This window comes from Mycteria americana, chromosome 10 (genome assembly GCF_035582795.1).
Source record: "Mycteria americana isolate JAX WOST 10 ecotype Jacksonville Zoo and Gardens chromosome 10, USCA_MyAme_1.0, whole genome shotgun sequence".
NCBI classification, from domain to species: domain Eukaryota; kingdom Metazoa; phylum Chordata; class Aves; order Ciconiiformes; family Ciconiidae; genus Mycteria; species Mycteria americana.
In genome coordinates, this window is record NC_134374.1 from 5,795,482 (window position 1) to 5,816,958 (window position 21,477).

Consider the following 21,477-nt stretch of genomic DNA (forward strand, 5'->3'; position numbering starts at 1 on the left):
TAGTGATGTGTAGAAAAGTACTTTTTCCAGATTGAAAAAAAACAAACAAAGCTTCAGTCTGGTTTTGACTGGCTTTAGAACAGGTTGTATAGTTCCCAAGCACTAATAAGTTACATTCCAAGTCAGATGTAACAGGAATAAACAGCTTTGCCAAGTAAAAAAACCTTACGTGATTATGCTGTCAAGTTTTCCTCTGTTCCCAGTAACTGTCATGTTCACTTAAGCCACATTAGGTAAGAGGCGTAGAGATGTAAGAGATCTTAAATTTCTACGGATTCTTGATTTGTGAAACTGATTAGATTTATAAAAGAGGAGACATGAGTAAGTGTCCCTTTTGCTGGAGAAGCAGGAGGGTTATCCTCTCCATGCAGTCATTCAGGCGGGAAAGAGTCCGTGACTGTGTCCCAGCAGTCAGAGTACGCAGCTCCTGACCACTCATGGCCTGGGATACGTGGGAGAGCGGGTGGAGGCAAGGTGAAGTGCTGGGGACCCAGGAGGAAGCCAGGTGCAATGGATTTTGCCCTTTTCCCACTGAAACATATGGGGGAGAGATTCTAAATCCTTTCTATTTAGCATATGATCCTGAAGGGTGCTTTCTCTCAGAGTTGGAGGGGTTGTAAAGCCATTTGCTGGATGTGCTGCTTGCTTTGTCAGTCTTACCCAGGTACCATGCTTTTAAAATTGTGTTACTTAAAAGTGACACTGCAAGCAGAGCAAAGGTCTCCAGCTTTTTGGTGGTGAGGCTGAACAATAACAATGAGAGCTCTATTACAAAATTCCAGTCTACGTGCTCAGAGCCTTCATCAAAAATCCTTTGTACAAGCAAATTTATATTGGGCAAGCAGTTATCTGGCCTTGAAGTCTTTGCAGCTACACCAACAAAAAGCATTTGGAAGAAATGTTGGAGATGTTGAGACCAGGCTCAAAGTTAGCTCAGCCCTGAAGGGAGCCAGTGGTCCAGGTGCTTTAAGGTAGCAGAAGAATGGAGATAAGAGCTTCCTGTTGACAAAAAGCCATTTTTGAAAATTAGGAACAAATCTTGCTGTTTTAGGCTAGCATAAAACCAGTGGTTCGGATGGTTTCAGTGAGATGTGCTGTATTTATCGGGGGCCATTGAAGGTAAAAGTTTACCTTATGTTTCTAACATGCGAGGTGGGAGTATGATGAATTTTTCACTACAGTGTTTAAAAATGTGAGCACACCTGCAAGGATTGTTTACTTGGCAAAGTATTATTTAATAGAAATTATTCTCAGGAGCACAAAGAATGTACGGAATAGTTTGTCGGTGTGATAAACCCCTGTTCTCACTTTCTAATCTGAGCATGTGCAATGTCACTGTGTTTTAGTTAAAATTGAATTCTTGATTATAGCTTAGTATTTTTAGTGATGCTACAAAGTAGGTGGAGGTGGTGTTCATGAGTTAAATGCATGAATATTTATATAATGCCATAGTTCATTCCTATCCTTTTTAAATTACTAGTGTGTTCCTGACTCTGTATTTCATTATTTGAATAAACGATACCATGTATAAAGGCTTGATTTTACTTTGTATGACTGATACAACTCTTTAGTAGTAGGTTTTAATTAGTTGTTATAGTATCAAGGCTGATTAATTTGGTTTGTATGGAAAAAAGAACTTGGTAGTTAGCATAAATGATGACCTGTTTTTTTATGTCCTCTCCCTATTCCCCGTTATGCCAGTGGCGACATTTCCATTACTCTAAAAAGAAATCGGCCAGTCACCTGTATGTACGCTTCTATGGCAGCTACCTGCCTAAAGAACAAAAAGATGCATGTCTGCTCTTCAAAGAGTTAAAAAGCAGTACGGTAAATTCCCTCTATCTACATTTTTCTGTTAATATTAACAATTACTGCAGCCATCACCAAGCAAATTTGATTCTAATAAACACTATGTAGCATTGTTATCTTCATCAGAGCCCATCTCTCTGGCAGCTGAGATCTTCACTGGAAGCCAGGTTTCTTCTGCTCCTTCTCCACCTTGAAGGACACGGCACTGTCACCGCTGACCGACTCCCTGGCCGGCTCCAGCATGTGCTGTTTGACAAGAAACGCACCTTTTTTCAGAGTCCCGTAGACAGGATCTCGTGTCCCGTTCTGAAATGGGGGGGAGGATAGCTTCTGCTCTGCTAATTTGAAGATGGCTGCCTTTTTTCCTGTTGAACGTATTTTGTGTTTCAACGATGTTAGTAGTTGTTAGCACTCCGATTTTCTTTTGAAGGATTTATTTTAATGGAAAGTGATATATTACCTGGGAAAACAGTGCCGTGTCTGCAAGTAAGAGGCACCTAGCTCTTGTGAAAGCCTAATAAAGCCGCCCTTGCGCGGCGGTTTGGCAGAGGAGCACGCCAAAGGTCTTGAAGCGAGGTAACTTCTCACCCGCGCCGTGTCTGTACGCGCGTTCTGACAAACGCGGGTTTTCACGTACGCCTTAGAAAACTACAGGCGAAGCGTCTTTCCTCAGAGTGAATACTTCAAACGGGTGTGCTGATTTTTAAGAAATGACCGGTTTTAAAGCTGGAGTTTGTCCTTCCTGGCAGCGTTGTCGCCTAGAACGAAGCCGCGCTGTTCGCGGTCGGGAGCGTGGGAGTGGCGATACGGGATCACAGCGGAGGGGTTCAGAGGGGAGCGATAAGAAGGACGGAAAGGCGGCAGGCAGGCCGCTGAAGAGCCGTACCGGGGAGCGGGGCGCGGCGGCTCTCACCGGACCGACGAAGACGGGGAGGACCCGTCTTAGCCGCCGCCCTGCCCCGGGGCGGTGCGCGCCGGTCGTGCGCATGCGCTGGGGCACCGCGCCTCCCCCTGGGAGTTGTAGTCCCCGCCCGCCCCGGTGACGCTGCGCGCGTTCCGTTGTTATGGAGCGGCGCGACAGGCCGTAAAGCGTGCGGCGCTTCCGGCTGGCGCGGAGGGGTGGGCCGGGAGCCTCGTGTGAGGGAGCGCGGAGGCTGTGGGTGCCCGCGCCGCCGCCCGCCGGCCCCACGCCCGGCCCCAGGCACTCGCCCGCCCGGCGCCCACCGCCCCCAGGATGTTCAAGAAGTGAGTGAGGCCGGGCTCGCCGCCCCCGCCGGGCCGGGGCTTGGGGGAGGCGGGAGGGTGCGGGAAGGGGGGCTGGGGGGCCGGGGCCGGCCCAGTGCCCCCTCTGCCCCGGGGCTCGGCCCTGCCGGCCCGGGCTCAGCGCTGCGCCCGCGGGACCGGCACGGTCGGGCCCTGCTCGGGGGCTGGGGCCAGGGGAGCGCGGGAGCGGCCGGCCCCGCTCCTCGCCAGCCCCCGCGGCCTCCTCGGGGCGCAGGGCTCGCCCTCAGCCTGCGGGGCAGCGCTGCCCCGCAGCCGTCAGCTTGGCCTTCGGGCGCGCTGGCCTGAGCTGTTGGGGCACTTGCTTGCTAAAAGAAAAAACCTAAAAAGTAAGCTGAGTCATTAAGTTGTCTGAACTTTGGGGTAGTACAAAGCGCAGTTCATGCGTCTGTGGTAAAGGTGAAGCGCTCTTACAAAGACATCTGAACAGGGCTATAGGTGTTGGTGTTGCCAGCAAAGTCTACTCTACAAGTAGATGAAATAACGCTGTGTGCCAAGGTGTATCTGTGAGACTAAAAACATGTTTCATGAATGTACACAAAGTTTAGGGACAAAGACGGCCTGTCAGTGGGAACCCCCCTGCCTTCCCCCAGCCCAGTGTTCCCAGGGGACAAATTTAAGCTTCATGAAATCCTAGATTTGAGAGTTGGACAGATGTGGTACTGCTAAGGTGTTACAGAGACTTTATAAATGTTTCTGAAGAACTCTGCTGAGATATGGCATCTTTAGGGCAGCAAGTTGTGCGTTTCTGAAATACTTTCACTCACTTGACAGATTTGATGAAAAGGAGAATGTATCAAACTGCATCCAGCTGAAGACTTCAGTTATTAAAGGTATTAAGAATCAACTGATAGACCAGTTTCCTGTTATTGAACCATGGCTAAACCAAATTATGCCAAAGAAAGACCCAGTCAAAATAGTAAGATGGTAAGTTTCTTTTCTCTTAACCTTTGCTTCCAAGGTGATAGGATTGCTTCCTTTATATGTTTATTTTGTACAGTAGATGAACCTAGTGTTTTTGAAAAGCATCTATCATTTCTTAATAGATAATAGTCCATGTTATGGCCACACCAGAAAGTTTGCACGTGCTCATCGTGCTCTTGAAGGCATGAAGGACATTTGAGGAAAACAAAAATGCTGCCTAGTAGTGAATGTGCAACATATTTGGGGACACTCCAGGGATCAGTCTGTTGTTGAAGGGAAGCATTCAGCTTTATGGATATGGAAGCTCAGACTTGTTTGGATAGCTTCCAGTAGGATTTTTTTACTATTTGTGGGCTTCTATATATTATCTGGATTATTTTATTCTTTTTAAATAGAGGGTAGTATATTTTTGCTGATGCCTTCTCCTTGTCCACTGTTTGTATTGCATTTTAAAAAAACCTAAAGAAATGCAGTTTGTGAACAGCTGGGTGTCTGTAGATTTTTTTTTTTCCTTTTTGTTCTTTTTTTTTTTTTAAAGGGAAAGAAAGTGTGCAGGAGGCCAGTGTTGAAGAACAAGCCATAAAAGAAGATAATAGTTTTACATTTTATTGCTAATTGTCTTTAATTTTCAGATGCCAAGATACAACAGACTCTGTGGAGTAAAATACTTAATTTAAACTATAAAAGGGTTAAGTAGCTATTTGAAATTTTTTTTTTTTTTTAAATCTTGCAGTCATGAACATATAGAAATCCTCACTGTGAATGGGGAGTTGCTGTTCTTCAGACAAAGAGAAGGGATTTTTTACCCGACGCTAAGGTTGCTTCACAAATGTAAGTTTCCTGAGCAGGTAGTGGTGGGGAGAGAGGGGTGAGCGCATGATTCCACAGGACTTCTGTAGAACTGAATTAAAAAGAACTTGGTACTTACATGTATATATATATTCCAGAGTAGGTCTTAAAGATATAGTATATCTTCTCAGCTGTAACTTACTGCTTTGCTATTTCAGGTGCCTATATGGATTGCTTCCCCCATAATTATTGTAATGCGTTATGTTAAGCAATCTAAACTTTGATTTCTAAGAATTAAATTGTGCAAAGCTCTGCAAAAAATCTTGAGAGATGTTTCCCTAGGGCAGAGATCTAAATTTCCTGTTGTTAGTCCCTATCTTTGTTCTTTCAAGTCTTTCTTTAAACCCTTTTTGCTTCCTTCCAAGTACTTGTAGGTTCTTACTACAAAAATATTCTTTAATCATGAATTTAATGATGTAATGTATGCTTGTCTCTTGTAAGAATTTATGCTGCATGCTTTTTACTTTCTACAATTTACTCTCTTGCATTATTTTTCTTGCTGTTCTCACTGTTCTGCTTGATTGTGTTACTCTGATTTGGATGAGCATAGTTGTCCCTAAAGATGTTATTCAGTCAAATCTTAATATTTGAAATACTTCAGGAAGGTGCGTGCACTTGAAGGATGGCTTGGAGAGCTGACAACCTTCATGAATTTTGTCCATCTTTGCCTTTTTTGTCCTGTTAACATCAAACTCTTTCTTTTTCATGTAAGAGGTTATACATGTAATTTGATGGATTTAAGACCCCTTGGTTTTAAGACCTCTTAGTATGTGGGCACTTGTGTGATTGTTTTCATTGGGGGAACTTGTTAAAATTGTTACTCAGTATACGGGTATAAGAGTAGATGAGCATGCAGGAGGCATAGGCCTAGTGTTGGATTGTCCTTTGGTTCTCAGGTAAAAGATGTGGTCTGGGAGAACAGTACTTGTGTCCTTTTGGGACAGTACAGCCCAGCAGGAGCTCTGATAATTGTTTATCAAACTTCCTACCCTCGCAGCATACTATGTATCTAATTGCTCCGTCTAAACTGACTTGATAATGAGTTATTCATGTTGTCATCGTACTGTATTAATTGTAATGCTGTATCTTTCCCCTCCTAGACCCATTTATTCTACCACATCAGCAGGTTGATAAAGGCGCCATTAAATTTGTACTAAGTGGAGCTAATATAATGTGCCCTGGCCTGACGTCTCCTGGAGCAAAACTTTACCCTGCTGCCGTTGATACTGTTGTTGTATCCTTCTTTAACTATGAATTACTGCTTGCTGTGAGATGAATTAAATTTCTGTTCTTGTGTTCTCACCTGATCATAATCTGAATTACGTTGGATTTTAATGGTATTTCATGGAATAACTAGTAATCTGAAAAGAGCTGCAGAGGTTCAGATGTTATTTGGCAAGGTTAAAATTGTGCTTAATTTTTTTTACTTGCTGTAATGTTCCAAACCAAATAACTATTCCTGCTGTACTGTTGGGTGGGATGCTGTTCCATTAATGTAATTGATAAGTGGAGCTCCTTTGTGACTTTTTATTCAGAACTGTAAAAATAGATGAGGTACAGTGTAATTTGTCCCCTGCCTCCTTAATCAATCTTTTATCTCCTTCAGTTATAGAAGAATTTGCTCCTGTTCCTAGGGAATTTGGAAAGATGTTTAGGAAGAGCTTTGCTGTAGTCAGGATTTGCTCTATGTGTCTGATGAAATGAGCATATGTAAAATGAGGAAAGTATGCTAATTCACTCCTGCTTATTGTATTGCTGAGAAAGGAACCCTGAGCAAATACAGCATTAATAATACCAGGCTGTACTGCTTTTGTTGTTAGTTAGATGCTGTAGGAAAAGATCAGCAGTTAGTGTCACGTGTTGCTAAGCTTTGAAAAGGACACGTCCGATTTCAGTACTTCTGGTTTTTTGATTTGTGTCTTAATTCTCCTGTACCTTGGAATCAAAAATGGCCCCACAAACACGTGCAGTTTTGTTCCTGAAAGGGTGAGACTATCATCTCTCAGTGTTAGGCACAAAGGAAGAAATGGAGTGTAGTGCTGGGAGATCTTTTTCTGTAATTGCTGTTCGAAGTTCATAAATGCATGCTTTGTTCTACTCACTGTGATTCAGTTAAATGTAGTGCATTGTTTTGCTTATCTTTAAGAGCTAGAGCTCTAGAATTGCTAAAAGGGTAAAAGTTCAACACGTGATTTTGAAACTTTTTGGAAATTCGTTTCTTCATATTGCTTTTACTTTTCTGAAATAGTTTTTAAAAAATCTGTTTTCCTTAGCGGTAACTTGTAGGCAATAATGGCAGAGGGAAAACAACATGCATTATGTGTGGGAGTAATGAAGATGTCAGCTGAGGACATGTAAGTGTTTTAAAAATTGAAATATAACCTGTCCCACGTCATTATTGCTATGTTAGTTTGGAATATAAGCACCACTGTCAAGGTTACTACATCACTGGTGCAGCATATGTCATTCAAGTACAGAATTTTTTAAGATTTCATTTTGTGGATTAATATTCAGGGAAAGAAGAGGAGGCAGGGAATATCTTCCCTACTTATTTGTTTACCAAATGGAATCAAAATAGTTCTTTTCATGTGAATATGGATTTTAAGATGCACAACATTAGTACTACCGCTGAATGTTAGTATTTCTTGCTCTCTGATCATACTTTCTCAAAGATCTTGCTGAACAAAGAAATACTTCTATAGAGTACTTACTACCCGGGCTGGGCAAGAGATGTAATTTGGATTTGAGGGGGTTGAAAACATTGAAGTGGTTTTTGTCTGCAGGGACAACAGAGACTAAAGTCCTGCTGGTACTTGGTTGACCAGCTGGGCTTTCCTCTGTGGCCTTCTCTTTTTCTTTACTTTGTACCCACATCAAGCATTCCTGCTTGATGTACTTACTAGCTTAGCTGAGCTTCTTGTGAAATGAGGAGGTCTGTTCAGGGGATAAACATCAACTGAAAACTATCTGAGGAGGAAGAGACAGAAAATGGAAATGGATGTTAGTTGTTCTTAGCATTCAGATAGTGCTAAATTATAAGTAGTTAAACCACTTTGTCATTTTAAGGTCTACAATGTCTTGCGGCAGGATGTAAGGTGCACCCAGCAGGTTTGGGCTGCATTTGGTTCCAGCCTTGTCTAGCACTTGTGTGGGTGAGGAAGCTGATTTTGATGAAAACAAGTCACTCTTTCTTGTGGGGATAATTCTCAGCAGGATCATCTTCTGTACTGGGTTCCTAAGTCGTAATGGTAGCACAAGGGAGAGAGGTGGGAATGTGTTAGAGAGGACAGGGACAGAGTGGGACTGCAGCAACCTGGATTTGGACCTGCTGTAGCTGTTGAGGAATTATATTCCTCAGGATTCTTTGTAGTGCCTTCGAAAGACTCCAAGAGTAGGTGGAAAGAATAGCTGCTTTTGTCCCAGTCCTACATCTGCAATGATCTGCTGTGATCACTGCAAACCAAGATTATCTGTATTCCTAATCTGAACTTGAAATTCAGCAGCTTTGCAGCTGAGTATCCTGTTCCTGTGAGAAGCAACATGAACTGGAGAGGAAAATGAAATGATACTGATCTATGCAGCCCATTAGCATGCTTTTTTGTGTGATATTGTTTAAACCAGAAAATTGTGAAACGGTATGATTTCAGTCACTTGGTGTGATTATGATACAGGACGTGTTAATGCAATTAACATAGCAGTATTTTCCTTCCTGATTACCTTTGGACAAGTTGTATAAGTAATGGAACACTTGGTGTAAATACAGTAAATTATATTCTCCAGGGGAATGAAACTTGTTCTAAGTCCGAGAATGATGAGATTTGTCTTGTTTATTGTGACAAAACTAGATTTTTCCATGGAATAATGTACTGGCAAAAAGATGAACACAAATATAACACAGACACACGAAACAATCATTTTTTAAGAGATGACATGTCTCAAAAGATATGGAAGGATAGTGTGTGTGTAACATGCTGCAAGTCCTTGGCACATAAATTTTAGCATTTATAATTCTTTATTAAATGGGTAGATGTCCTGCAACTAGTAGTGAGCAGCTCACCTGCATTTGATTGTGTCAGTGGCACACTGGGAACCAGAACTAGTCAAATTCCACATTCCAGCCATGTTACACCACCTCCTGTGCTAGGACGGGGAGAGTCACAACTGCTGTGCTACTTTGATAGAGAAATGCTAAAATTAAGAAAAGTAGCAGAAGTGTTGTCTGAAGAACTGCCTCCCACAAAGTAGTAGTTAAAAACATTGTGGAAGGTTGTTGACAAAACGTGGAAGGCAAATATTGGCCTCTTATCACTCAGCAATGTGGGTACATGTAATAACAAACCTTGTTTCTTGTCTACCTGCTATTGAAGATTATGACTTTGTGGATGATAGCTTCTCCCCTTCCAGTTGACAAATGCTGCATTTTCTACTTTAAATATTGTATTTTGTACTGCTCTAATATTTAACCTAGCTAATACTTCTGTACCTTTTTCCTCCTTCTACAGTGAGAAGGTCAACAAAGGGATTGGTATCGAAAACATCCACTATTTAAACGATGGCCTTTGGCATATGAAGACATACAAGTGAAACAAAAGGAACTGTGTTACTCCAAAGGAATGCACTTAGATTAAATGTGGACTGCTTTGTAATTCCTTGTTTTTAATGTGACTGAATGTACAAATTATTTTGTTCTGTGGCTATGCTAAATAAATCAAGTGAATGCGAAAGTACTGTTAGGCTACAATAGTTTTCTAGATTTCTTTTTATTACAGTTTTTTTGTTTTGTCTTAAACCCAAGTCTTCAGTAACTGAAGATACCTGATGGAAAGATCCTGCATGGACTGTGAGTAGACTATTTTAAACAAAAAGGAGGAAAAAGCCAAGAAATGTTTACATTTTTATGGTCTTCTAAGAGTAATATAAAGCGTATGTGAAATATAATTAATATGGTTTATAAAACCTCTGAAACATTTCAGATTTTTTCTTCTGATTAACATCTGGTTAGTCTACCTGTTTCTTGAATGTGGAGAAATCAGTTTTTTTGACATTTATTTTTTAACTTAATTTATTAACAGCATTAACTTCAGTATTTTACTTAAGGATTTTCTCTTTTTAATATGCATTTATCTGTATAGGATTTATGAACTTACACTGGTATGTGGACTAGAAATTCTTTTATGCTAGTTCATACCTGAAGAATATATATATGTTCAAATTTCTACCTGCCGACACTGTTTGATATCGCTCTCCTTATAGCGGAGTTTATAGTAATGGTGGGCATACTCCAAATGGAGTGTGTGCCAACTCGGTGCCTGATGCTCTACTCCCTGTTTGCCTTCTTATTTTAGGAGCAGAAACAAAATCACTGTTTAGCAAAGGCATGATAGCAAAACATGGTTATCAGTGTAGCCAGGAGCAGCTTCTTCAGGTGGAACTTCAAAAGAGATCTCAGCTTGTGCACACTGCCACATGTATGTACATCTACAGAACGGGTTAAAGAGCACTGTGTATTTGTCTGGATAATCCAACTCTGTTCAGCGACTGCATACCCAAAGCTATACCTATGGAAAACAGCCTGTGCCATGGAATCGTGTAATAAACTAAGGAATCTTTAAGGTCTACCACTCATAACTCTGTCTCTGGAAGCATTTATTAATATTTCAAGTCTCTGTTCTAACACTTGTATTTTATAATGGCAGACTGTAATTTTGTATGCAAGTGCCTTGTCTTGGTGCTGTTCTGCGTGTTTGGTTTCATCACTCTGGGACCTTTACAGAAGATAGTGGCAGAGGTGTTCTTCCGATTCTAAAGTCAAATTAAGACATGGGAGATGGAATGTTTTACCTAGAATGTGCTACTTTTACCTTTCTCTTGTAAAATTATTTACAAGATAGTACTTTTGAAAATGACAGGGTAAATTTGAAACTATTTATTAACACAGGAAGACAAAAATTAAGGTGATTATTCGACAGCAGTGTTGCAGAAAAAAGTTTCGTCAAACCTCAGACCTTCCTTTCAGAATGCTAACAGATATCTTTATGCATCTTGAACTCTGCTATAAATGTACTAATTTCTTGTTAGTGCTGTGGGGAATCAGTTTGTGCTTCAGTGGTTCTTTTTTGCATAAAACAAGCTAGTCTTGGAGTTCTATGGCTTGCTTTTTCCTCTTCCACCTTGTTTCCTCCTGTTGTGTTACGGTACCTCTCAGATCTGTGATAAATGAGATCTATTCTGGTTTGAATTGTTAACTCCCATTCTTTTTCCTTGACTTGCTCTATGACTGCTGTTGTTGCAGCGGGGTCAGAACTGTTCTTAATATCAGAAACACCACTGAAATCAAACTTTACTTTCTTTCTCTGCCTCTGTCAGAGTATTCCCAACTGTGGATCTTTTAAAAATGATTCTGTAAGAGTATACAAGTTAAATCATGCTTAAGTTAATTTGTACACCAATTTAGCAAAACACTGTCAAAAATACTAAACTTGAGTTTTATCTAGGTTTTGGCAGCAACCACATACATGTTTGTCTTGCGATGTCAGCTGAGCTCTGACTGACATAGAGGAGGAGAATGTGCAAAAGGTGAGACAAGGTGTGCCTTCTGAAACAGCTGAGCTGTGGTAGCTTGCCTGGGGGTCTGAGCACTTGTCTTACCATTCTTGTCAAAAATGAAGGACCTGATGCTTAAAACAAAAAAGATGTGGATATCCTCACCAGCTCTGAAGCAGCTGTTTCACTTTCCTACCTGCCCCCTTGCAGCTCAGGATAGGATGAGGTATTACAAATGGTCTGTTAAAGAAAGGTGAGATAGCATACTGTCTTCTCAGGTCTTTTATGGATATTGTAGTACCAACAGAGCCTGTGATAGTCCAAGATGTAGCAGGTAGATGTAGTACCTTCCTTAAGTCTGGAAACATTCAAGTCAGTGAATTCTAAATGGAGTAAATATTGAAGTGCTGTTTATTCCCACTTCCTGTGACTGGAAGGGAGTGTGATCTGGTAACTTGGACAAAACTGATTTCAAGGGCACTCAATTGTAAAAACAAAAAAAAACCCCAACAAACCCAAAATCTACCACCTCCAACCCAGTACTGGGGAGTTGTGTGTATTGCTTTGTTGTGCATGTAACCTGTTCTGTGTAATATTCAAAGGTTGGGAGTGCAAGCATGTGTTGCTCTTTCTGCATCTTGGTGTTAAAAATATCTGTAAATATATCTACACTACATTTATATTGACAGTTAACCAACTTCTTGCTTGTAAACACTATTAGCACCACTAACAGAAGTGAAAATGTATTTATGCTTTTTTCTAATACGCTTATATACGAAGTGAAATTTTAAATAAGCTAACAGGTAGCTAGCAGGCTTACCTGACCATGTTAATACTTATTCAAATACAGTTATCTCTTTCTTTTGTCTGCTTAAAAACAGCAGTCCAAAGGTCGCTTACTCTGCTGCAACTTCCTAACAGCTCTTGTCAGCTTGCTTCCTGCTAATTCCTTACTGGGTTAGGAGGCTGTACATAGAGCGATAGGCACTGCATTAACAGCATAGCTCAAACTATTGTGTAGTTTAGTGTAAAGGAAATAGCTTAAAGTTAGTCTTCAAGACTGAATCTAAAGTCAGTTTTATTGGTAGATCTTAGAAAGATATAAAGACATTCTAGAAATGCCTGGAAGAAGTGAAAGAAAGTCTTGCAAAAATATATTTGTAACAGTAGACTAAAGTTCATTTGAGTTTTCATTAATAAATATTTACATGTACAAACCCCCCATATAAACTTAATTTCCTTTTATCGTAAACTAACAACTTCCTTTATCATTTCATTCCAGCACTGTCAAAAGCCAGAAGCATTTCTGTATAAAAGATTTAGAAAAAAGTTCTCCCTCACTTTTAAAATTAAGAGCTTTACCAAACCTCAATGTGCAAAAAAAATTGTACACCAGTACCACCAGATACAAAAATCGAATCTGTCAGTACAAATGTGTGTCATGAAAAGAACTGACTCCACGGTTCCAGGCTTTCTCTGAAGAGACATCAGTCATTGTCTGAGCCTGCGGGTGGAAGGAAGACGAGTGCATCGTTGTATGTGTGGCCGTAGGGTCTCAGCCTGTAAACACCGTACATCATCACGTGCATGTGGTTCGGGGCCAGTCCGCTGAACGTGATGGCCATGTCAGAGCAGCAGCCGTCCACCACCTGCTGAGGGTGAGTAGACATCGCTTCCTTAATGAGAGCGCCGACTGATTTAGTGTTAAAGACGTCTCTTCCTTCTGAATCTTCCGCGTTTTCGGCAAACACTCCAGTATACTTCAGGCAGATTGCTAGCTGTTTATCCTCAGCAACTTTCCAGATCATACCTCCCTGCTCTGGGCACTTGTCAGAGTCTTCAAGGACATGGGAGAGTCGTCTTAGTGATTCAATGCTTAAGACTATTCCTCCCTCACCATCTACATATTCAAGGTCCCCAGATTTCACAGTATGGCCTATATAAAAAGGCTGCGAGGGGTCTTTTTTCAGTAAGAAATACTTGAGATTTTCAATAATAGCAAATGTGGTTGGATATGCAAGGAAGAACCAGTTGAATTCATCTTTATAGCGTTCATATGTTATCTTATAAGCTTTCCTCATCATCACCCACATATCATTTGTGTTGAGGGCTACGGAATCAAACACTTTGACGTTTTCAGAGCTGTAGAATTCCACCTTGTCGCAGTGCTTGCTCCACGTCTCTTTCACTGCAGCCCAGTGCCCCAGATCTTTCGGTTTCACAAGGATGATACAATAAATGCGGATACTTTTACTAAGCTCCATGCGTTCACCTTCCGAAAGGTTTAAGACATCTTCTTTGTTGGGAGCCTGGATGTGATGGTGCTCGTGGTGATGTGCTTTAGTCCCGTGGCCCACCTTAATATGTCCGAGGAGTGTAACCAACACGCAGAAGGCTCCTCCAAGCACCACACCCTTCATGAAGGAGCTGCTTTCAGAAATCATTTTTCCTAGAAAGGAGACACGCCGTAAGAACTTACGGGAATAACTTTACTACTGCAGATTCCGTATCGTTTTAACACGTTCTTCAGTTTCTAAACCCAGCTGCCCTTCCCTTAACTGACGCGCCAGGACAGCGCTGGCGAAGCGCGGGTGGCAAAAAGAAAGTTCCCCAGCTCGGCCCTCGTTACCGCTAACGGTACGACAGAGCCCCGCGGGAGGGCTCTCGTTCCCCGGACCCGCTCTACCGCCGTGACCGCACGGCCCCCGCCCCGCAGCCTCCCCGCCCGCCCTCCCGGAGGGCCGAGACGCCGCGGCACCGGCTCGGGCGCTGCCGCCGCCACGTCGTGGCCCGTACGCGGCAGCGCTTCCCCGGGGGAGCCCTCGCGGAGGCAGAGCCCCGCCGGGCCCGCTCCCCGCCGCGCTGCGGGACGCTGCCCGCGACGCCGGTAAGGCGGCCCGGCCCGCCCGCCGCAGTCCCCCGCGACACCCGGAGCGCCGGGGGAACCTTACCACCGCTGAGGCCGGTGCCGTGACCCGGAGCACGGCGGGGCCCGCTCCCGCCTCCCCTTCCCCCGCGCGGCCGCCGCTTACCGGTGCCACCGGGGCCGCCCGCGCCCCGCCCCGGAAGCGCGCCGCGCCGCCCCACCGCCCCTTCCTTTTCCTCGCCGGAAGCGCCGCGCGCGGCCCTTCTAGGCGCCGCCCGCCGCCCTCTCGCTGGTGCGGAGGCGCCTCCTGTCGGCGCGGACGCCATCTCGCGGTGCCCATCCCGCTCCCGCTGCCCGCCGCCCTGCGCCCTCGCCCGCGGGACAGCGAGCCCCGCTGCCCGCCTGACCCGCCCCCCCTGCCCTGCCCTCACGGTGTCCTGCCCTCGCCTCGGCCTCTCCCCGCACGTTGCCTTCAGGGCGGCCGCCCTTCACCGCGGCCGGCTGTCCCCTCAGGGCCGGCGGGGCAGGAGAGCGCGGAGGGTCCCGTCAGGGAGGCTGGCTTGCCGGGCGGGCGAGGGCGGGAGCCTCGGCAAGGGCGAGGCTGCCTCAGCGCCCTTGTGGTTCACAGAAGCGGGGCCGTGCGCCGCCGGTTCGCCTTTAGGAAGGGGCACGACGGGCTTGCTCGATGGGCCGCTGCCGAGCCGGTGGAGGAGCAGCCGGCGTGGGGGGGGGGCAGCCCTGCCATCTTGCGGGGAAGGGCCGCTTGTAGCTTCTCCCCGGCGGAGCCCGCGGGCCAGCCTGGAGTCGTCGAAGCCGGCTCCGAGCTTGAGCTGTGGAGAAAGGGCGCGGGCTGCTGTGGCGGGGCTGGGCTGCCCCTGCCCCGCTGCTGCCCCTGGCCCTGCCCCGCTGCTGCCCCTGGCCCTGCCCCGCTGCTGCCCCTGGCCCTGCCGCGCTGCTGCCCCTGCCCCTGCCCCGCTGCTGCCCCTGGCCCTGCCGCGCTGCTGCCGCCCTGTGCCGGCGCGGGCGGGGGCTGGTTAGTCCTGTTGACTACATTCATCTGAATCTCTCTCTTTGTGAACGTACGTACGTGACTATCGGGGAAAACAGTTTAAGTTTCTTGCACAAACTCGCTGCTTTTAAATTAGAAGGTATACGACTGGGGACAGGATGGCGAAGGAAAGGCAGAACCGGCCTTAAACCATACCCAGGATCAAATCTGCTGATGCCGATTGAATATACTGCCCTAAATTTCCAAACCAATACAATAAACTGTGCTGGAAGCGTACTATGTTTCGCTTGTTTTCCTTTCCCCTGGCACAGAGCACAACACATACACAAGATTAGTTAATATTTAAAGAGTAAAGCCAAAACTTTTTTTCTATTAACGTAACTTTTTCTTTCCTTTAGTGATAATTATTCCTGAGCTCCAGACTGAAAGAAGTACGTCCGAATCACTAGCTACACGTCATCTCTAAAGACGTTAGAATTGACATCTGATTTGAAGGAGCATCACTGAACAATAGTTTGCTCCCTTTTTCCACCAGCCTCTTGGAAAAAAAAGGTTTTACATGTTTTATCTCTTTATTAGCTGATTGTAGTGTACCCTTAGGCCAACATAGTGGTTAGGATAAAGTCCTATATAGGTTTTCCCTATATTGTAAGTTATGCCCTGGTTGGCTGAACTTATTTATTTAAGTCAATTTAATCAAGGATTTTATTTAAGTCAATTTACAGCTGAGCTGCTCTGGATTCTCTGGCATCTGGCTGGGTTCCCCAGATGCCTCAGTTATTCAGGTAAGTTTTTTCTTTTTTAGGCTTGTGGCTGTACTGTAGACATCAAAGCTTAACGATGTTATCTTTGGCGAAAAGATCTGTAAGAACATCAATTGCTTGACTCTTCTGGGCCTGGAGAACTATTGCCTATGGTGCAGGTAAAAATGTTGCGAAATAGGGATTTCGGTTGGATCAGTATGTGTCCAGAATGGCTCCATTCAGTCGAACTAAACCCTAATTACACACTGTGATAGGAAAATATTGTCAGTTTGTATGTTCAGGTAGTTCTGTTACTGCACTAAGGGAACATCACTCATCCTATCTTTTCCCACCTGGCTGCTTTTAAGGTATAAATAGGTGGACGCGCAGGTTGTTATCACATATGAGAGGTTGGAGGTCAGTTTAAAGTTTGTGTTACAGATCTCCTATTTGCAGAATCAATTGTGGCTTTCAGGGCTTCAGCAGTTGCTTGATCATGTATTTTAGAGAGATTTGAATGAGTTGCGACTCACAGCTTCAGCTGATGCTTCAACAAATTATTTTCCTGCTTGACTTCAGTGAGGTTCTTTCCAAGGCTCTGACAGAATGACTAATGTAGCTACAGATCTTGACTGTCACTGTAATATCTTTTCAACGTTGCTTTTATCCAGCAGCAGATCAGTGAAGAGAAAGTTTAAGCAGCATGTAAAGCATGTTATAAACCTGAAGAGACTCTTCTGGCTTCTGTGTTGCTTGAAATTGTTGCTTGCTGTTAAAAGGACTGAATTGGCATAGTAATGCATAAGACCTCACAACAGCCATTTTTAAGTATTCTGGAGCTATATTGGAGCTCATTTAGACCCACACGTACTCCTGTAAACTATCCGTCTAAAATTACTACAAGAAACTGTTTTTAAGAACTGCAGGAGATAAGTGTTTGAAGTCATTTCGCCATGGGCTGGGAACTGGTCAACTGTCATAACCAAGGAAGGGCCAGCCCTAAGATGGAAGTTAAGTGAGGAAAGCCAAGGGAGATGCTGAGTCACACGGTAGGAATGAACCAGAAGAGCTGGTTCCTCTAAGATCCGCAAATGGCCGTGCATTAGTTTTGTATTAAAACACGTAGTCATATATGCACACAGAATATCAGCCAGATTTCAGCTTCGAGTATTGACTTGCTGTCCATTGAGATGTTCTTTAGCTGCAGCTTCACCCCTTACTTGCTGCTGATCATTCGTAGCGTCTCTCCCGCACTCTCAAACAATAGCAGCTTTTGAAACCTACAGACCTGTGCCAGGATCTAAAGTGCTGACAGAGCTGAAGAGCTCCATGGCTCCTTGCTTGTCTTGACAGACAGCTGATCCCCTGCTGTGTTCTGTTTGTCTTTCCTTGCTGGCTGCAGCTGTGTTTGCCTTCTGATGCTCTTTCTTGCCTCCAAGGAAAGACATCAAACATTATGTTCTCATTGTGTGGTCCAAAATGTCCATGAGAGATTGGCTATTATCAAAACACATTTGATAGGAACTTTGTTCCAATTAATGCGAACTGTTTCAGCTGACACATGAGTTGTCATCTTTTACAGTGACTGCTTGTTAATGATCACAAATGACTGTCCACTCTCTTGGAAACAGACTCATCTGTCTCTGTTATGTAAGTGTGCAGCAGAGAGGCTGAGCTAGAGTGGTGCAGTAACATTCAGAACGGGTAACTGAAGCTAAAGGTGAGCTATTGCAGACGTTTCTGGGCGGTAAAAACACCAGTTATGCTATTTGCCATATAGAAAGAACCCCTAATCAGAAGATACTGTTGACATAGCGAGAAATGCGGAGGTATGGTTGAACTGGGACAGCTGACTTTGTTGTCACATCACCCGTATATTGATAATGCTGAGGCTACTGGAAAACACACAAATTCTACTCGTCCATCTGACTCCATCAGAAGAGGGGGTCAAGCGTGGTTATAGTCTGAAAGTTACCAACTCTCATCTTGAATAGCTGAACTCTTGTTGAAGCCAATAGAGACAGTGCAGGACAGGGCTTTTATGAAGAGGCCAGCTATTACTGTTCTGTTACATGCCTAATACTTCCATTGTTTCATTCAGCCCGTAAAGTGCATAATTGAACAAACATATCTGCTGAGGTCTTCAATCCTATTGTTGGAAAAGGTGTGGGAATCCCTGTTTTAAAGTCATAAAATAGTCAGGTGGAGATTCTAGTTTGCAGGTAGGTAAAGCCAGATTTCTTCATTCACTTCACAGGGAGCTGCTCAGCATTTCTTTTGGAGGAGGATGGATTCTGGAGCCAAACTTTAGCTCCCTCTTCTGAAAATCTTGCCCTGCATCCTCCTCTTCACTTTAGTTTCACACTCAAAATCTGCAATCTGGAAAGCCATGAACTCTTCGTAGGTCATGTGCGTCTTGAGCAAGTGTGCACAGCCACATGTGACACCAAGACCTTGTCACAGGGTTAGGCACTGGACAAAGGAAGAAAGTTTTAAAGCCACCAAGAGACAGAGTGTAATATTTTTAATACTAATTTCAAAGCTCAGGTTGAAGTATTTACCTCTGAAAAAGTATTCTCTCCAGTTGTTGGACAAAATGCTGGAATTAGAGGATGAAATTGTATAGCCCACATTTTATAGGAGATAATGCATAATATGATCTTTTAGGCTTGAAATATGTTAAATTGATTAACTATGTTAAACAATAGTTTTAAATCACTTTTCTCTCCTCTTTCATCCATGAGCACTGTCAAGGAAGGGCTTGGCCTTGGAATAGCCATTATTTCAATGGTGCCCTCCAGCACAGGAAAATATATGAGAAGCAAAAGATGTGTGACTCCAAAAGAACTTACCAACTTTGGACTGCTTTATAATTTCTTCAGTTTTTAATGTGTGTAGCTGAATGCAAAACCCATCTTATTCTCTGGGTATGCTAAATCAATCAAGTGAATGCTAATGTCCTGCTAGCTCCAGCAATTCAGGTGGAATTGAACTAGCAGAGACAATGCCCAGAGCTGAGCTGACATCATTGTGAATGGCTCTGATGCACAAATACAACAGAAAGAGAATAGGAACTAGACATTTTAATGTCAACTCTCTTAGAAGCACAGGAAAAAAAGAATAATCATTGATCAAATAGAAACAGACAGGGAAAAAAAAGGCAGAACTAGAGAAATCTTATTTTTCAAGCTCCCAAAGGAAAAAAAAATGGAGACGAAAATAGAATTCTATCAGAAAGAATGGGTTCTTAATAGTCCTTTAAAATAAAATGCATGAAACAGTGATGAAGTGATTTTGCTGCATCTTTAAGGAGCTTGCTTTTGTCAGTGTGAGGTTATTTGAAAAGGGGCCTCTGCAGAAAATTATGGTCTCAAATTATGGTTTTCAGGCTCAGATTGCATAGGTAAGAAGCACCGTTGCGAGCAGCAGTGACAAAGACAGCCCCAAGCCAGAAGGGGAACCTTGCTCTTTGGGTGCTGCCTTGGCATGATTTATGGACAGCTTGTGGAGCCCGAGCACAGGACTAGGTTTGTGTTTTGGTTTACAGGAGTTCTGGTCCAGTGTCTGAGAAAATTGTACTTGCCTCAGTTTGGTTACCTGCAGCCTGGAGATACACAAAAGCTTCTGGCATGGTATTTATTGTAAAAGGGGTCACAGTGAGTAAATAGTTATTGTTACTAGATGGAAAGATCTGTGAAGTTCTGTTGATGTTAGCCCACTAAGGGAAGAGGAGGAAGAGGAAGGATGGAAATAGCAGAACATTTGACAGGCCCACATGTCAGTAGCTTCCATGAGATGCTTTCTTGTACCAAATATTGACATCCCTTAATTTTGCCAAGGAAATTGAGGTTTTGAAGTATCAGATTCTCCAAGCAGACATTTGCTTTCCTATACTGATGTTGAAATAGGAGACTCCCGAGATGTATGTGCAGAGGCAAACAAAAATGTCTGCTAGATATGTGTTTGCAACAAACTGGAATTATTGATGATGTTAGAGCAGCAACTCAGGGCCCTGTACTGGAACTGTAAATCTGTGGTTTAGCAGAGAGGAGATGTACCAAGAACATTATATGCCTGGTCCTGGGGGGCAAAAGAACTGCTTCATCTTTACCTGCTAGCTGAGGACCCATGAAAAAGAGCTTGTTCTGTGTAGGAGGGGATGCTGTCACTCTGGCACTGCGATCCGATGTAGAAGCTTCATGCTTTCTGGTGAAGCAGGGATATAAGCAGTGTTGATGGCATGCGCACGTGAGCAGGGAGTAGCATAAACTGCAGGCAGAAGAGGAGAGCGCCTAGGGTCTGAGACTGCTGCATTTGAGATCAGTCGATGTGTCAGATTTTAGCCTCTTTCTCTTTCAAACAGATGTTGACGGTGTTGTATTGTCTCACAGGGGCTCAGCTTGGCCAGTCCTAGTGTGCTGTCTGGTTTCTTTCAGTTTGGTTTGTAAATAGTGGGCTGTATTTAGACTCCTGACTTGCACAGCCTTCTGTTACTGCAGCTACTGTGCTGCAGCCTTTAGCAGAGGCACTGCTGTCGACAACTAAACCACAGCGCTCCTGGGCTCTGCCTTTTGTTTGCCTTTATGGAACCCTTTAACATATACAAGAATGCAAAAGTGCCACTGCTCCTTAGCACTATGGTAGTACCTACAGAGTGCCAGAGGCTTAATCGTATGGGAGGGGCACTAGGAGAAAGGCACCTGGGGGATCCCCGACCTTACAGTGTTGGAGCAGTGTTGCTCCTGGCTCCCTGCAGCGCTGGCATCGAGGATGGCAGTGGTGCGAAGTGAATATTGGTTCTGTTCACACCAGCTGCACCTCCCAGCAGTCCTCTGATGGCAGGGAGCAAGCCATTGTCACTGCTGCTTGGGGCAGCAGGTCCAGGTAAGATGTCACACTTCCTAATTCCCAAGGGAAAGAGGTCCCTGGCGGTAAATACAGTGGGGTCTGCTGAGGAGCAAGGGAGGGGATTCTATGTGCTGCATAGTCTTCTCTGTTCTCCCCTCATTTCTATAGAGCTTCCATGTGCTTTATACTCTTTATGTGGGACTTTTTTTTTTAATATGTGGAACATCTAACAGGCTCATAATTCTGAGAGTACACTCATAGTTCCAAATGTTGATATGGTGATACACGGATAATGGTGCCCTAGTTCCCACTCATATCTAAACATCTACCTTAAGGTAAGAATAAAGCAGTAGCTGATTGTTACAACTTCTTTCATCTGGGCTTAATTTTGCTATCTCATTATTCTGAGGAATTTTTCTTGAGAAAAAAATTATACATGTTTGGGTCAGTTATATCAGTACAAGAGACTGTGAAGCTGCTAGGAAGGAATAGAAAAATCTCTTTAGGAGTGTGAATTGTCAGTGATGTACAGTATCTATTCACACTCTAAAAGATTGAATTAAAAGTGATAATTATGTGCTGTTTTTGCTGCTTAAGTGGTTTAA

At 43.8% G+C, this 21,477-nt stretch overlaps 2 protein-coding genes and 1 long non-coding RNA gene across 6 annotated transcripts in view; 2 read left to right on the forward strand and 1 right to left on the reverse strand.

Moving 5' to 3' along the window:
• Positions 1-2,889: 2,889 nt before the first annotated feature.
• On the forward strand, positions 2,890-9,590 carry MCTS1 (MCTS1 re-initiation and release factor). The gene is made up of 6 exons (XM_075513169.1): positions 2,890-3,054; positions 3,865-4,017; positions 4,748-4,845; positions 5,964-6,097; positions 7,150-7,217; positions 9,366-9,590. The coding sequence occupies exons 1-6, from the start codon at positions 3,044-3,046 to the stop codon at positions 9,445-9,447; spliced, it is 546 nt and encodes a 181-aa protein (XP_075369284.1). The 5' UTR covers positions 2,890-3,043; the 3' UTR covers positions 9,448-9,590.
• Positions 9,591-12,461: 2,871 nt separating this feature from the next.
• On the reverse strand, positions 12,462-15,056 carry C1GALT1C1 (C1GALT1 specific chaperone 1). 3 transcript variants are annotated; one of them, XM_075513593.1, is made up of 2 exons: positions 14,765-15,056; positions 12,462-13,855 (listed from the first exon to the last, which is right to left on the reverse strand). In XM_075513593.1, exon 2 carries the CDS (start codon positions 13,848-13,850, stop codon positions 12,894-12,896), a length of 957 nt encoding a protein of 318 aa, XP_075369708.1. In that variant the 5' UTR covers positions 13,851-13,855; positions 14,765-15,056; the 3' UTR covers positions 12,462-12,893. The 3 variants fall into 3 exon arrangements, with proteins under 3 accessions (XP_075369708.1, XP_075369707.1, XP_075369706.1); XM_075513592.1 differs by lacking the exon at positions 14,765-15,056 and adding an exon at positions 14,439-14,503; XM_075513591.1 differs by lacking the exon at positions 14,765-15,056 and adding an exon at positions 14,358-14,460.
• Positions 15,057-15,268: 212 nt separating this feature from the next.
• LOC142415143 (uncharacterized) overlaps positions 15,269-21,477 on the forward strand; it is a 135,052-nt gene continuing 128,843 nt past the window's right edge. The window contains exons 1-3 of one of the 2 annotated variants that reach the window (XR_012777299.1): positions 15,269-15,351; positions 15,680-15,751; positions 16,087-16,203. This is a non-coding gene — a long non-coding RNA (uncharacterized LOC142415143). The remainder of the gene's footprint in view (positions 15,352-15,679; positions 15,752-16,086; positions 16,204-21,477) is intronic. The other variant, XR_012777298.1, reaches the window with a different exon arrangement.